The sequence below is a fragment of the Phlebotomus argentipes genome, unplaced genomic scaffold (genome assembly GCF_947086385.1).
Source record: "Phlebotomus argentipes unplaced genomic scaffold, Phlebotomus argentipes genome assembly contig_6, whole genome shotgun sequence".
NCBI lineage: Eukaryota > Metazoa > Arthropoda > Insecta > Diptera > Psychodidae > Phlebotomus > Phlebotomus argentipes.
In genome coordinates, this window is record NW_026776145.1 from 2,718,056 (window position 1) to 2,735,909 (window position 17,854).

The 17,854-nt window shown below is 39.9% G+C and overlaps 1 protein-coding gene across 1 annotated transcript; it reads right to left on the reverse strand.

Moving 5' to 3' along the window:
• Window positions 1-515: 515 nt before the first annotated feature.
• On the reverse strand, window positions 516-9,025 carry LOC132256085 (uncharacterized). Its single transcript, XM_059752272.1, has 7 exons — window positions 8,829-9,025; window positions 6,645-7,120; window positions 5,065-5,249; window positions 4,510-4,705; window positions 4,236-4,448; window positions 785-1,015; window positions 516-719 (listed from the first exon to the last, which is right to left on the reverse strand). Exons 1-7 carry the CDS (start codon window positions 9,008-9,010, stop codon window positions 571-573), a joined length of 1,632 nt encoding a protein of 543 aa, XP_059608255.1. The 5' UTR covers window positions 9,011-9,025; the 3' UTR covers window positions 516-570.
• Window positions 9,026-17,854: the final 8,829 nt, after the last annotated feature.

Genomic DNA, 17,854 nt, shown 5'->3' on the forward strand with positions numbered 1-17,854 from the left:
CAAATGATAGTAATAGTTTTGTGCTGATACTCTTGCCACCCACTGTATGAGATGATTTAAAAAGTGTTCCCAAAAACTGATAGGTGATGCCGAGATGTAGGCAAAATGCAACATTCAAAATAATAGCCGGTTGAATAGTATACAAATCAAAAGTATTTCAGGGATTTTATTAAATACAACAGATAAATTTATATACATTGCAATAAGTTCTAATCCTAGAATGTTGTAACTGTAGTATTATTAGATAGCATAATCACATTTGCCACTAACTATTAAAGCTACTCTTATTTACACACGGTTTTATCATCTATCATTGTGTCATATATTGAAGGTTTCTTTTACTCTTTGTGGTATTTTCGTGTAAATCTGTAGTGGGGGCGATGTAGGATGATAATATGAGTGAACTTTGATAATGATTTGAGTTTTCTCGAAGGTATAATGCTGAAGTTGAACATTAAATTAACGATATTGTACAATCTGCGTAGACAAATAGAATTGCAGCAAATTCATTGACTAATCATGAGTTGTTTCACTCTCGCCTCGCGTCGGAACGTGGGAAATCGGTTGCTCTCAGTGCAACTTGATTGGGGGTAGATGGTGGCCGCATTTCGGGAAGTTGGGCGGAACGGGCGGCAGATCTGCGTGCGTGCCCACGTGAACCACCAGATTCATGCCGATCACGATGTGAAACATAAAATGGCAATGGAATAGCCAGAAACCTGCGGAGGAGGAGAATTTTCATGAGCACAGCTGGGCGGATGAGGAGAACAGCGAATGCACTCACCTGGATTGTCTGCTCTAAACCGCAGCACGACGTAGCCGTTGTTTGGCACGGCGATGGTGTCTTTCATGGGCGGCCGGCTGAATTCTCGGTGCAGCAAGCCTCGCCGGTCCAGATCCAGGGCGTGCTTCAGGTTGATCTTCTTCACAGTGCTGTCGGGCGATCGTCCCATTCCGACCACGTTGAACGCGTAGCCGTGCAGGTGGAAAGGATGGCTCAAGTTGGTCTGTTGAACTGTGCAAATGAGAGTCACAAATATAATTTTGCAGCCTACGAAACAATTCTTGTTTTCTGTAATTTCACCTAATATACCACAATTCATTGGCCAGAGGTCAGTAAATCTCAATAAATCCAATTGATTCAATTTATCCAGCAAGTCCATTACAGATTTCATTAGTAGTGCTTAAGCTCATAAAAGCTTTCAACAGAGTGAAATGCTGAACAAAGAGGTTTTTTCAACACTCCCCCAGTTGAGATTATGTTGTAAACCACAAATTATCCATATCAAATTCAGAGTACAACCTCTTGAACAGTCGAATGCAAATCACCATCCGTATTGCAACAATGCATTTGCTCTGTGGCGAGCTATTAAAATTCAATTCCGTATGGGAAATTAATGTTACCATGGATTGACTGCGGAGTGAATAGCATTCTTGACGTTTTCTGGCGGCAACTGAACATGACAAATTTCCTTGGGTCATAAAATTGTCTCGTGACTTGAAAGTCTCCCGCGCACAAATCGCAGCTTAACTCTATTGCGACAAACCTTCGTCCACCAGAACCACTTCGACAATGGCATTCAGTGGTATATCCACCATATGGGTGCACAGGCAGTTCAGATCACAGTCTGGTGGGCGATTGTCTCCATTGCAGAACTGCTCCGGTGGAATATCGTGGATCTGGGAGATCATCGGGGCCGGCGGCGGCACGTACGAGATCTCGTCTATCAGGGAGATGAGATGATCTCCTCCGGGAGCAACTGCAATTAGATTTGACGTAGAACAAAGCTTCTGGGAAATCGCTCGACAATCTCTCTCTCTCTCACCTAAGAACCTATTGTAGGTGTTGGGCTGGAAGAGCTCCTCCGGCCGATAGAAGTAGAAGCGGAATGGCAAGAATATCTTCACGTCTGGACGCTCTGCCAGGACACCCTTGTCGATCTTTTTGGCGTTCTTCAAATTACTCACGCACACCGCGTCCGGTCGCTTAACATTGCAGATTGCATCCAATGGATTCATGACCTATGCGGAAGTGAAGAAGCTATTAAAATATTGCATTTCGCTTGAATGGAAATTAATTTAGTTAAATTTAACACATTTTCGTTGAAGAAAAATCGCTTTGAAATATACTACAAAATGAAATTGAGAATGATGAAAGGTAATTACATATTCAGTCAAGCTCAAAATTAATGGCTTCCCATTAAACAATCAATTAAGTATTCAAAACTGCTAACATTTCTGATTTATTCATGTGGCAAATATGATAAATTATATTGATTGGGTGTATAGAAACTGTACGAACACTTTAGTGGTAGGAAATTGAGTCTTCAAGCAGTTTCTCATTAGATAGTGATTGAGCTTGATAAAATATACCTTTCAACAGGAGTAAAACTATACAAAAATGAACCAAAAATATACAAACCATTCAATCCTGAAGAATATCGTGCAAATAAATGAAACAAAAAACACACACAATCCAGAAATATGTACAAAACAAACGGAAAACAAAAGAAGAAAATATTCACACTGAAAGAAAATATATGCATGTCTGTAAAATGTACAAAACACCACAAATTATTTTTCACATTTATTTACATTTCAATGAATATATCCTTCACTCTATATTCATCTTTAAATAATGGTATCCTTAGCGCATTAGACAATCGATGAGTATTGTTTTTCTCTAAGAGAAAGTCAATGAATAAAAAAAAATGTATAAATGTCAGGCATGAAAATTTCGCAGTGGCAATGAGAAAAATTTCTTATAACATCAAATTGGCAAGTATTTTGCGTGAATCCCATTTTTACCTATTTTGAACAACAACAAAAAACCATTTCGTGAGTTAAGAAATGTTACTTTAAGTTTAAATGTATTATTAAAATTACAATGCGTGTTTTTTGCTGATAACTTCTCAGACTAGATTGATTCTTGTTCAATGTCTGCTTGATTGTTCTTGCATTGGAGAAGCGAAAGTTTTTGTAGTTGGTAATCTATTGGATTTTATATACAGATTTTATCTTTTTTTTGTATCTGCACATGATATGTACATTTGTCTGTTGTCAAGAGAGAATTACATTAAAAATACTGGTAGAATTTCGCCTATGAAAATGGCTTCTTCACAAATATTTACATTTTTTTCCAAATAAAAAATCATTTACACGACCTTCCTGTGTGGAAATCAAACAATGATCTGTGATGAAAACCATATTTTTTTTACAACAATGCATTTTTCCATAAATAATATTTCACTGAAAAACACCAAAAGTGTGTAAAAGAAGTCACTCTAAATTTACATACAAACATTATATCAAAAAATGTATCAATGTTAAATTAATTGCTAGAATGAAATAAAAATATATACATCATATGGCGAGAAAATTTCTATGATTTTGTCGTCTATGTGTGTGTATGTGTTTGTGAAAAGTATAAAAAGAAGATCAAAATTCGATTTCTCATCTGAGAGTTTGAGAACCACATCAATGAATAGAGATGAGAACGAGAATTCTCAATAAATTATATCATTTTTTTATCTAAATAACAAAAGTGTCTATGGTGAACAAATGCCTTTTCGTCCCTGCTGAACTGCAATCTGATGCGAGTTCGCAAGACATACGATGTATATCTGAAGAATGCTTCTTTAAATACGTTTCAATGTAAAATGCAATTGAAAAGAGGGGGAAATGCATGTACTTAATTTAAACAGTAAATAATGGATTTATAGGCGAATCAATTGATAGGAATTGGCGGTGTGTGGTCGCCACATGTTGGGAAACCTGGTGGAACGGGTGGAAGGTCGGCATGAGTTCCGACTTGCAGGATAAGATTCATTCCAATAACAATATGGAATAAGAAATGACAGTGGAATAACCAGAAACCTGCAAAATAATTCGTTGTTTTCAGTGTCAAAGTCACCGCAAATGGCTGGAAATTGTTTCTGGACACTCACCTGGGTTGTCAGCTCTAAATCTTAATACTACGTATCCGTTGTTGGGCACAGCAATGGTATCTTTAGCTGGAGGCAAATTGTACTGGCGATGGAGCAAGCCGCGTCGATCCAAGTCCAGTGCGTGCTTGAGATTGATCTTCTTCACATTTGTGTCCGGTGACCGGCCAATACCAATAACATTGAAAGCGTAGCCGTGCAAATGGAATGGATGGCTCAGATTGGGCTGTTGAACTGCACGAGGAAAGAAAGATGTAGCAATTCATCATTGTGCGCTCTTGACCAACCCACCTTCGTCAACGAGAACAACTTCCACAATTGCATTGAGAGGAATATCAATTTTGTGAGTGCACATGCAATTTGGACCGCAGTCGGCTGGCCTATTGTCGCCATTACAGAACTGTTCAGGATTGATGTCATCATACTGAGAGAGCAGAGGCGCCGGTGCAGAGAGGTAGGAAATTTCGTCAATCAGCGAAATTACATGATCTCCAGTTGGGGCAACTGCAAAGCCACAATGACACATGAAATCCCACAATCGCCATTTGTGCGCCAGTGATTTTACCTAAGAACCTATTGTAGGTGTTGGGCTGGAAGAGCTCCTCGGGCCGGTAGAGGTAGAAGCGGAAGGGCAGGAAAATCTTCACGTCTGGCTTCTCTTGCAGAATACCACGATCGATTTCGAGGGCATTTTTGAGTTGGCTCACGCAAATGGCATCGTCACGTCTTCTATTGCATTGTGCATCTAGTGGGTTCATTACCTGCATTTCCATACGGGAATAACACCATAATTTCTTCACCGTCAACTTACCCAACATATGATATTTTCTCTATAATCTAAATCATCTGTCTTGTACGTGTGTCATGTGTGATTGAAATTGAATTGGCTCTACATATCTGAGGAGGTGGGAGGCAAGTGTGACTAGTGGAAGGTCTTGGGTGTATAATTTTGGAGAGATCATGTGAAAGGTGCCAAAGAGTGTCCAGAAACCAGAGAGTGTGTGAAACATCCCTGCTTCAATTATGTACAAAAGAAAGTCGAACTAGAGAGATCTATACACTGTACACTACAGAGACTCAATTCGAGGAGCAGCGCAATGCATCGCCCCGAGTGACTCACCACTCCTTGCGGAATGCCGACGTCGTAGGTGGGTGCCGGCGAGGCGGGCTGATAGGGTCCTCGGGCATAGCGCAATATGGCAAGCTGCTGCGCCCTCCTGATGCCACACTCCCCGAGACCTCTCAGCTGAATCCAGTAGGCTCCCACAGGCTGATCAGCTGTTATCACAAAATCATACCGTTCACCTGCAATGAGAAGTCAACATTGTTGCTGTATCTCTGCGAATGCGTGAAATGTCACAACTCATGGTCATGCGCTAATGTCTTGCCCTGCGAGCGATACTGCATCAAGTGCTAAATGATCCAGCAGAGCAATTCTTACGTCGAGTAGTCATCAATTAAATCTATTTATTTGCTAGAACCACTTCAAGCACTCACTTGTGTCTGAGACTGCAATGTTGCAGGAGCCAATGAGGCAATATTATGCAAGAGAATTCAATTTGCAGAAATGCATTAGCCCAAAATTTGCTGCCTTCACACACCATATTATTCACAATGTGCGAAAAATTAATTGAAATTGCAAGGCAAAGAGATCATTTCTCATGATTTGAATGTGGTTCAATTATATGGCATAATCACAACATGTCTGCAAACATTTACATGATATATCCAGCAATTTTAACCTCATTCCAAATATGGAGGATATTATCTTTTTATACATCACTTAAAGTTGTTTCATTAACCACATAATCTCTTCGGCAGTTTTAAATTACCCTCAGGCCGTAATGAGGCTAAGAAACAAGATGGCAATTTTCTTTTAATAATGTCGCCGAGAGAAAAATAACTGATGGAGAAATTAGAGAATAAACTGAGAGAAAAGTTGACAAACATAGAATTTCTAATCATTCTAGCTAATAAGAAAAAAATTATTAATAAGTTAAGATAAATACTCAGGTTTTCCAAGTTATTTCCTCGTTCACTAATTGTCTTGTGCAAGCAAGTGTTGTTCTCAAAGAATTCTTTCAATTCTTAGTCACGAGAACCGATTTTCTTAGATAGTGTGTGCATTTTTATACAATCTGCGCTAAATGGTAAACAATTATCGAATCGTTTTATGAGTCTTTACTAACATTTGCATGTAATTGCTATGTAGAAAGGTAAATTAAAAGCAATAATTGAAGAGTATGTTGCGAAGTCGTCAACAAACTCACTGAATTATAGGGTTTCGATCAGTGTACTGAGTACTAAACCTACCATGTGCATTAAGAGTGAAGTGTTAAAACATAATATTTGGAATAAGTATGAATCAGGTTAGCATTTGCTAGTATTTACTTTCCCTCCAGGATGTTTTAACGGCGCGTGATTCAACTGTTAGCGATTGACTTTCCTACAAGCGGAGTTTAATGACTAATTTCTTCATCCACTCCCAAATCAATTTCCAAGTGACGCAGATCCTATCACTCGAGTCAAGGGCAAGTTCACGCAAGTCCGTGAATTGGTCCGCCTCTCAGATTTTCCTCTAATGGCATGGCGGGGCATTTTTCACGCCGAGTGAATGTACTTTGGCATTCCTCTGCGGTTTTATGAATGAAATCGGTCGATTGATGAGATGATTCCGATGATTGAGTGATTGGCACTCACCTGAGAAAGATATGATCGTGTTGACCTGTACGGGCTGGACGGGTTCTCCGTCAGTGGCTATGACAGTTAGGCTGTGTCCTTCAATTGTGACTTGCGCTGGGCACACTGACGCGAAGGCATTAATCATGCGGAATCTGTATCGGCGGCCAGGTGTAATTGTGAAAATTTCCAGAGGTGTGTTCGTCATGAAACCGGTATTTGGGTCACGGAATTGGCCTTTGCCGTTTATGAGCAGGGACTCGGGATCCTGGCCAGTGTTCACGGCCAGACGTCCCGGATATCTCTCGGCCGCGTCCTCGTGCAGCCAGTCGCTGATTAGCATGATGTGGGTCGTGAGATCGAAGTCGTACAGGTGCGAATTGGGATCCCGCGACGGGGGCTGGCGGACAATAACGCTGCCATAGACACCGTCCAGCTTCTGCAGGCCTGTGTGGGCGTGCCAGAAGTGTGTACCCGCGTTTCCTGTCCACTGATACCTGTAATCACGACAAAGCAATTTACCATTACACCTTTCAAATGCTACTCACATAACCGAGTCGCACTACAATTGCATTAGATAATACACATCTCGCACGGTGTGTAATATTGGAGCTTTTTGAGATGTCAGACAGGGCGATTTTTGATATGAGAGTGCAAATGTGCAGGTAGTGCGAAATCCTACCGGCAGGATTATATAAATTTGCATGTGGAAAATCCAATTTCCGCCTCAAATAGAATTAATAACGCCGACTTGTTCACGACGTAGCGTTAATTGGCGTCGGCCAGGTACAAAAAAGAGCACCAATCGGAGGTGTATGGTAGTGAAAATATTTTTGCTGTACAAGAAGTTGCATAAAGCACTCTCGTGTCCCGAATGTAATGACCCCAATTTATCAGTCTTTTTTGTCCATAGCGCAAAACAATTGTGTTACACTTTAAACAATATTAGAAATGCCAATAAGTCCGCAACTATTTAACCACCTTATCCGATAATCGCGATGTAGAATGGGCAACAAATTATGCAATGTGCACATGAATTAAGCCAAGAGACTTTTTTGTTCAGCCGCCGAGGTGCAACTTGAGATTCGAATCATGAACGGCAGAAAAATTGTGCGGTATAATTTAATTAGAAGTTCCCATACAAATTAATGAGCTCGACAGTTTGCTTTTTACGCACCTAATGCAGATATGATTTGAATTAAATGACCCTAACCATTCGACGGACAATCTATCAGACGAATTAAGTCTCCACGCGTTGTGCATTACGAGCCAACAGCATTTTTATGGCCCCTCATTGTCCCATAAAACCTTTCGTGAAAGACACTTTACACAGCAAATGAATTCTTTGCCATCTAACTACACTCATTTTCTTGCTTTGTTGACTCGTGTTAACAAAGTTGAAAAAGTGGTCAGTTTCGCGTGTGATCCGCAATGTTAGACACACAATTGCACAATTTTGGGCAAAATGAAAAGATTTTCATTGGAACAATGAGGCCTGAGCGCGCGGAATTGCAAAAAAAGAAAGCCTTCAATATTCATCTGCAAGAGTTGAGTCAATATTTTGAATTAATTAGTTTGCTCATTCTGATCTCCGTCGAAAATTAATAATTTCAAGCATGTGAGAACTAATAAAAATATTCAGTGCAATAAATTATATATGCAGGAAATGAAAAAGGTGTTGAAACATAGGATTTCAAAATTTATCTGCATCATTTTCTCCCCGTCTAATTATCATTAGTGAACTAATCCAATCAGTGCTGAGCAGAATTCCTGCGGCATATCGAAGATCAGAAGATTTAATGCCTGTCTTGCATGGACATTCCAACCATCGTTTTTGCAGTTTTTACCATACTCAACGTCATACGCGGTAACAGGTTTAGAGAAACATCGTAGGCACCCAAAAGAGCGCAAAGTTACTTAAATTTTATACTTCATTTTATATTAACTTATCACATTATTTTCGCAATGCTGGGTATTCGCAAAAAATTCAATAAGCAGCTCTTATTGCGTTTCACGCCTCTGCTGAAATTGCTTAACATGCACTTATTAAATGAAACATTGTTGTAATCTCCGGACTTGAACCGTTTGGATGATAATTATCTTAATCTGTGATATGTCCTCAGGCGAATTTGAGAAACATTGCGACAAAGGTATGATGAGCCTCAATTATGATTGTCTTTGCCGCTTTATATCTCCATCTCTCACCTGAAGGTATTTCCTTGCTGAATGGGGCACTGGGTAACAAACGGCACACCGTCGTAGTATTGGGAGCCTCGCTGCCAGATGCCGTGCCAGTGAATCGTGACCTCCATGCCCTCCATGTGATTCTCCACATCAACGACGACTTTGTCATTCTCGCAGACTTGAATGCTGGGACCGGGTATCATCCGGTTGGACGTTAAGACGCCACGCTCGACTCCGTCCGCCAAGACACACTGGCAGTGGCTCCACACCGTGTTGGTTGCATTCGGTGTGCACACTTGGCACGCACTGTAGAGTCGAAAAATTCAATGAAATCACACTCGGCAATTAAAGTGCAGTACCATAAAAACCACTGCAAGGTTGAATGGGCGAGAGACGGACATTGCAAGTCATTTATAACAATTAGAGACGATGCGAGATGAGTTACACGCGAAGATTTATCGAAATCGAAAGTGAGTTTCAGTCATTCAGCTTCATTTTCATTCATTAAAATACATATTTCGCAATGAATCATTTTTTGGCAATTGAAATTGGAACTTTCTGATATCCCGCAGTCACGCTGTGATAGTGAAGATGGAAAGTGAAAGCTTGTGAATCACATGAGTTCAATGTCATCGTGACGAAGAAATCACTCAGATTGAACTTCCTTTTTCAATTAATAACGTTAAACTGAATTTTTATGAAAAAAAACTGGAATTATAATGAGTAAAAAGCGAGTGGCTGATCTGTGGAAATCAGCATCAGTTCACAACTCGATATTTGTTCAGCTGGGCCAGCAAGTTTCCATCTTGGTATTTTGCTTAGTGATCAAATCTCTGACTTACGCTCCCAGCACTGTGTAGTACTCCAGGGTGAAGTGGTAGTAGCAGATTCTGGGCGGTTCGCCTTCTCGGCAGGCGCGGGCGCACTCATCGGGCGCTGAGAGACTAGGATTGCGGCGCAGCTCCGCCGTGGCGCTGTTTGTGAAGTCGAGATGACGGAAGGGCGACTTGGGATTGACATTGGGCGCCGGCGGCAAGTTGGTGCCCAGCGTGGGACTGGATGGTCGGAGGGTGCCCGAGGGCCGCGGGATGCCGCCGCTCAGAGATGGATGCGTCTGCACGAGCCCATGCGTGGCGGAGAAGAAGTTCTTCTCCGACGGCGGCACATTGTGGCCCCACCACGTCTGTGCGGCTGTCGACTGGTCCGATTTGTCTAATGTGTCTGGAAGAGTGATTAGAAAAATGCATTAGATTCCACATGTCAACGCGCACACACACTCCTTGCGCTGCTCTCGTGAAATTATGTGACTTTGGATTTCATAAAAACAATTCCGGCATTCAATTACTGACTGTGATTTACATAAATCACTCCCTTTCCAGCTACTATCATCTCAACTGTGCATTCCGAGCCATGCACACTCTCTGCATTGCAAAGTCATTATTTTTGACGCTCAATTTATTCCATTAATTGTACACAAATATTAATTGCATAATTTCATTTATATTGTTACAACGGCCGTCTTGTAGAAAATGTTGCTTCAACTATTTTATATTGTGCTTTGCCTCCGCACCGAGATCTCAACTCTACAATTATTTCACTCTCGTTACCGTCAGTGCAATAAGTGACAAAGAATGCAACTTTGTTAGTGCATTTTCTATGGAAAAGCATCGACATGTAGTATTTCATTTTTCCACACACAAGCGCACAGCGCGGCACTGCTGATGGTGTATCATTGGGTGTATATAAAAATACCACTCATGTTGTTCCATTAATGCTCAAGCATGCAAGAAGCATTGATTTCGCTATACGATTAAGGAGTCATTTTCAATTTACAGGAGGCAATTTTTGGTACACACAACGCCTGTAATTGGCAATAAGTGTGTTTATCTTTGTACGCAATTATGCCTTATTTGCTGGACCATTTTCCTAGAATTTATTCATAAAACCCATGCGAAGCGTGATAGAGATACTGATGGCGATATTTGATATTCACGTCACATTTTCAGAACATCGATGGTAACAATTTTTATTAGCATTTAGTGAACAGCGGGAGTCAGTGAAATCTAATTTGATAATGTTCTACTCACATTCCAAAAAGTCATTTCATCGTGACAAGCATTAAATGCCAATAAAATAGCTGATATTGGTATGTGTGAATGCGGTTAAGTTTTAAACTAAAATCACTGGCCCAATTCAATTAAAGCTGATAAGACTATATAGGTGGTATTTTGAAAATGCTAATGTAAGGAAAATCAATGAAAGTATCTACCTTCAAGGCTGAGTAGAAACTATGCGTAAATTACACTATTGTGCCTACTAATTTTGCCTGAATTGAAATCAAATTACAATGTCGAGGGCAATTTTTATTGAGAAAACATTGTAATTTCAGCGGTTTGAAGTTCAGCGAATTTTCGACTGGAAAACTGTGCACTTATTGTTGCATTTCCTACCAAATTGACATGTTCGTGTTAATTGAATTCACGGATGAAATGACATTATCTCATGGGAGAAATTGAGCTCCATCAAGAGGTATCATTGTTTGGAGAAAAAAGCGATCAAGAAATGTACCCAAGACGAGAGTGTTGCATGTAAGATACAATTTCAAAACAGCGCACCCAGTGAAAATGGTAGAGAAGCGGTATTGTGAATGTTGAATGAATAAAAGTAATTTTGTCATGTAGTGATTTTCTTCAGGGAGATGTTTACATGCATCATGAAAGTCATTATTTGCATTGGATGGCATCCATGCTGGTAAGTCTTGTGGTAAGTTGAAAATGAAAGTGATTTTTAACACCACTTTTCCTTCAAAATTACATACAATCAAGAAGTTTATGCCAGTGTCTCGAAATTGTGATGAAGGAAAGGGGCGAAATTGTGTGTGATCCACTCAAGTGTCTTTCACCTGATTTGATCTGGTGACTGGAAAATATGGTTCATTTGGAGTTTCGTGAACAATAAAGTCGATTCGACATGCGAATGGGTTGATCTGTTGAAAAAATTTGCTCTACATGGCTATAGATTGTGTGGCTGAAATACCAGAAATAGATCATTTTGTAATAAATACATTTTAGAAATGAGGCTCTCTATTGCCACAGTCCACGACAATAATTCAACTCAATTCACACGGTTTGTGAGACACCGAAATGCCTTTTCGCGACTGTCTAATGGATTGAATGCAGCGTTACAATGCGACTTGTCTGGTGCATATATGTAGGTAGAGTATTTAATTCATAATATTTGCCTGGTAAATTCTCAGCATTGAATAATGCAACTATACCACACATTTGTGCATCTTTATTTCACTTCTCTACCGTGTTTCCCACAAACAACTCGCGGCTCCATGTCCACGATGTTGCAGTAAATTTCACACTTTGTCTGCGAAATGCGTTTCCATGTCAATGATCGATGAGATCATAGGGGAAAATCATTGGAAATACATTTGGTCTGACACAGAAATTCCTGTTTGTTTTGCCGTGATTTTCATACTTACATATTTGCCGAAAGGGGAAGAGAATGAGAGAAATTTGACTTTACAGCTGATTTTAACTTCAGCACGCGAGTAAATTCGTATACAAGATTTCGCAAGAGTGATTTAGTGTCACAACAAAGTGGTGTGAAAAGAAATATATTTGGCAGAAATATTGATAATCTAACACCAAACATTCATAATATTCCAGACATAAAGCCCGACTTTCATGCCTCAGCGGCTCCACAGACATTCACGATTCTCTTGCACAATTCCTCAAAAACATTGTTGACATACGGAAAGAGTGGATGAATTTCTTTTCATCCGACAGATATTTATCAAAAGGTTTTTGACTCTGGCTGTTATTGAGTCATTTCGCTTTTCAATGCAAATTTAAACATTTTAATGTGGATTTTCCATTTGAGTCACTCGTGTCAGTCTCCTGTGAAGAATCCGTGAAATATTTTCGGTAGATTGATAAAAGGTTTTGTTTTTTTTATACGAATCCAAAATGCAACTTTCTCGTGCATGAAATATTAAATGACTCATTTTGTTATGAGGCTAGACGCCTTTTACGCTGATTCTGCCACGCTCTAAGAGTTTTTCGTTTTTGCACGTGTTACTTTTAAATTAATTATGGGCTTTTTTTTTCATACATAAGAAAACACGTAAGAAGACTTCACTAGATTGTATTTGTCTAATCAAATATTGAAGACAAACATGTTAATCAAACACCCATTGAACAATAGCATTTTTGAGGGCATCAAACCGGTGTTTGTTTGCAATACATTGTACGTTGCAGATGTAATGAACTGCATTTCCTAAGAAAAAACGTTTTTGCTCAAATGGCACGGACAATAGGAAGTTAAGGCATAAATACGTATGTACGATTATAGGATTTTTTGCACGTCAATTAAATATTAATCCAATGGCCGGCCTTCGTCTATTAATTTTTTCATTGTTACCTCCACTGCAATGATATTTTTCTAATTTTTTAAATTAATCAAAAGCCTGTCTAACGTAAACTTAATTTGCAGCCCTTTAATTTGAATGCTATGCAAAGTCAAAGGCTATTTCTTCACAAATTTTGACCCGGATTGCGTTATTTGTCGAAGGCTATTTTAATTAATTCGTAGGATGGAAAAAAAATTCTAAAAGCCTACAATTAAACCGTCGAGATCGCTCGCCTTAGATCAAATTCAAAGAGCTCTTTCTTCTCACGTCGGGAGACTATGAAGTCTAGACGGTAGGTCCTCGAGTTTTTGCCGCCAAAAGAAACCACTGACCTTTTCTGACCCTGAACGCCAATACATAATGCGCTCTTTTCGCGTGGTGTTCCACAAGAAAGGGTATACAAATTTTGGGTGTAATTTGAGAGGCTCAATTAGGAGCTTTTCTTGGCTGTGCGCCGCCGTAAAAAGCGCAAGTGAAACGCGGTGGGTAAAAAGTATCTTATAATGAAAGTGTTTCGGCCACCAAACATTAACTGCACATTATGAATGCAATTTGGGCCGGAGATAAAGAGTCTTTTAAATAATATCACGCTGTTGCCAAAAAAATTATGCTCTTAAAATATATGATATTTCACAAAGTGTCCACGCTTAATCGTCCACAGAGCATTTTGTGTTTCATAAACTGTTTCCGCATTTCGCAAAGAGATATCTCCTAGTAGTGCCTCATTAAGGCACGGCGAAAAAAGCTCTTTCCCAACAGTGTCTAGCAAATTTTTCAGATTTCAGTCTAATACGCATGATATATGGTTATGCTGTCTTTATCAAGTTTCGGGTGTGATTTCACCAAATTTATGAACTTTGTCGGTGGGTTTTTTGACTGTGACTAACCTAAGTGGGGTTATTTGGGAAAATCAGCGTATGACCGTAGTTGAGCGTGAAATGGAAACGTACCATTGGCCCCAGCGCAAGAGCTTCGCAATGTGGATGGCTAATAAGAGTATCGAGCAGGCAAATAAATGGTTATCAAGTGGTGTTCAATCAGACAATTGAGGCAAATTTCAGGCTGCGATCTCGTGGGCAAATAGACGACTTCTCGTTTTAATTTCATTTTCAGTTAATACATACGTAAACAGTGAAAACAATTTCCTGCATCAATAGCTAAGAAAGTGATACTCGCGAGGCTGGTAGAAAATGTGGAAATGAAAAATAAATCAAGACCAACTAGAGAGTAGAAGAGCCATAAAGAGAAAATCATCTGGTGGATGCAAAAAGTCACCTGAGTGGCTGAAGAAATGGTGAGAGTCATTCATCCCATGTTAACACTCATCATCAGTCAATTTCAATAAACTGTCATGTCGAATTTTCACTCAGGTCACTCTCTTAGGCGATCATGGTTATAATTATTTCCTCCAGAGTGGCCATCGGACGAGACATTCCTGGGAATGCCAAAGTCACAACCAATTATCGCTGCGTGATGAGGTGTATTTCCTTCAGCTCAGCCGCGCAGCTCTTTTGCATTTCTATAAGTGGACCACCGCTCGCGCGAATGTCTGGATGGCGGAAAGACGGCGATACGCATTGCAGTAACGATTGGGAAAGCCCAATTATTCCGCTGAATTCTTCATCAATCAATTTCGCATATTGTTATGCCCAGGAGCACCTGGCATAGAATTCTGAATGAGTTTGTCTCGCGGCGTATTCCACTTTTACTGCGCGCTGATCTCAGACCATTGATACATTTTTATGAAATTTCTCTTTCATGAGCGACGGGCCGCCAACGGAAATCACTTTTTAGCATTACAACGGAGATTATCACACAAATCGATTTGAGATATCTCCATATGCCTCCATTAACTTTCGTTTCTGCATTGAAATTTATTTGTGCAGCGCCTTGATACACTGTGAAAAATGTGTAATCGCATAGAGGTTTGCTTTGGTTCTTTCTTACTTGAATTTCCCAATTTTCACGGGATCTGGCAATTTGTACCACAATCTTTCTCACGTTGGATTGTACATGACGCAAGGGAGATTCGAGTGCTGATGTCTGAATTTTTCTCCAAAATTCAAGGCCGGGCTAGAATTATTAAATTTTCAAGGTAAAAATTTCAGTGTTTCTTAATTTGCGAGCCATTTAAGACACCACCACGTGATTTGAAGGAAATTCACACGCAGATCAGCATTATTGTGAAGGGAAGTGAAAGAGTTCTCTTACATAATTGCATGTCTTCCACTGCTGACCTTCTTCGCAGGCCAACAAAAAACACACACTTGTCTGAACCGTTAAGACAAAAATTCAAATAATGGAGAGATCTGTACATGTAATTATCTCAGCTCACAATTTCTAACCGTGCATCACCCAGAGGCGATTTATGGGTGTGAAATGTAAATTTGCGATTCCACGTGAAAAGTGCGGCAATTGCATTTGTCAATGTTTTGAAATATCATATTTTTCCCTTCATTTGATCGCATTTGATTGTTGTGCCAACAAAAATCACAATTGTATGTCTCAGTGAAACTCAATTTGCAAACTACAAAGTCGACGCGCAATAATCACTTCATCAATTAAAGCCAGTTCAACGTCATGTGAGAGTTTTCTACGTGCGTTGCACACTTGCACCATCCATCGCTGCGAAGTGTGCAAGAGGCATAGGATGAGAGCAATTTAATTAATAACACAATCGACCATTCTGGCGCTCTGCTGGTGGAATACCGACACAAGATCACAAGCTTGTGTGATTTCGTTTGCCAACAGTTTCACGGTCGAACTTGGCGTTACGCGTTCTCCGCCGAGGGAAAGTAAATTCACGGCATTTTTGCATTTTTCTCCGTGGCCGTACATAATATTTGACCTATACAATTAAGATGAGATGGAGAGAAAAAAGAGGCCCGAAAGCCACTATGCCAAACTAGTTTTATTTTTCATCATATTGCACTTTCAATTGCCTCTTATTAGACGAGGTGGAGCGACCGGAGAGCTGCGTGACTCTTTTTCTTCGTCCGTGCCTTGCGCAAATGGGAGAAAGATCAAGTGAAATAGAATTATTCCGCAAGACGCGATGGTGCAAAAAAAGAGTCGCACTTAATTTGCTCTCGTTTTCATTTGAGATGCCTCGTTAATTGAACTTGTACCTGTGGCCACGCCGTTGCTCACGCAGAGCACCTGTGAACACTCTCTCACGTGAATATTTACGACGACAACGGTGAATGGTAGCTGTAACAAATATTTATGTAAATCAGTGTTTGATTTTCAAGCGCAAATTTGCATGTGAAAATAAACATCATAAATATAAATTAATTGTTTTTCAATTATCACCGCGTCTTATGAGCACAAATGATGAATTTTCGATGGTGGGCATTCTTAGATGAAAACCGCAACGCCTCGTGGATTAATTGAGTATCGAAGGAGAGATACATGGGGAAGTTTTTATGGTCTGTCATGGTATATTTCTCAATTGCAGGTGATTTAGTGCCACAAATGCAATTTAAGTCTGCCAGTACGAGCGGCTTAATACCCGCGTCTTGTACGCCCAAAGTCCACTGCAATGAGGAATCTACATTGCTAATTAGTTTCTGGATTAATTTACGGATACGCTTTTCGTTCAATTCGTCAAACGAGTGTTACGAAGAAAGACTTTTACGAGATGCAATTATCCCAATGACTCCGGCTCGTGGGATATTTGTTGATTTATGAGACGCCTTATGCGATTTTGTAATATTTACATACATGTGCTACAAGTCTGTCAAAAGCCTGTAATAAGCATTTCTTTTCTTTGGACTCTGGAGGCACTATAGCGACCACCCATGCATGTTTCGCCGACAAAACAACATAGTAATTTCTTAATTCAAAATCGCCTAAATCGCACAAGCCATTGAATCACCAAATGAAGACATTAGTGCAGAAAATGTCTTGATTGTGAGAAAGAGAATAAGTGAGGAAAACCGTCGCGACATGAACGGTGTGCTGGAAATTGTCACAAAAGGAAGTATGAAAGAGCTGTCTTCTGTGACTAAGCCCACTTTTTTCTAAAACTCAACTACCCACTGATGCCACAATGGAAAAGTATTATGTCATAATGGGTGAAAACTATTAATTCTTGGCTATTGTACCTACTAGTTAGAAAGTTTTATCACCTTTTGTTGCCTTTAGCACGCAGCGACGATAATAAAAGGAACTCGTTCGAAAAACCTCCAGTCAATTGGCGTAATCAATAAAAGTCTACAATGGCAAGAGATGTAAATATTTCATTGGGCACTGTGTAATGAGAAATGCAATGTTGTTCCTCAAAATCACAGCAAGACCCATTATTATGCTCTTAGGCTGGTAGGAAATTGTAAAAAAGGCATTTTTCCTCAGTCGTTTCACAAACAGTTGGTGCTTTTATGCAATAGTTGGACGAGAAAACATGAATACGCGTCAATCTAACTATTATTGTTATATAACGCGACGAATACCATAAATTCCCAATTAAATAAAACCCTCTTGCTCTTGAAACCATTGTCTTGCGCTCTCTTTCTCTACCCTTGCTCGCATTTTTTGCCTCTCCAACACTCACATCTGTTCTAAATTCCACAATTAAGCTGCGGTGTCGCCAATTTCATCACCCCAACTATTAAGTTATAGACACCTG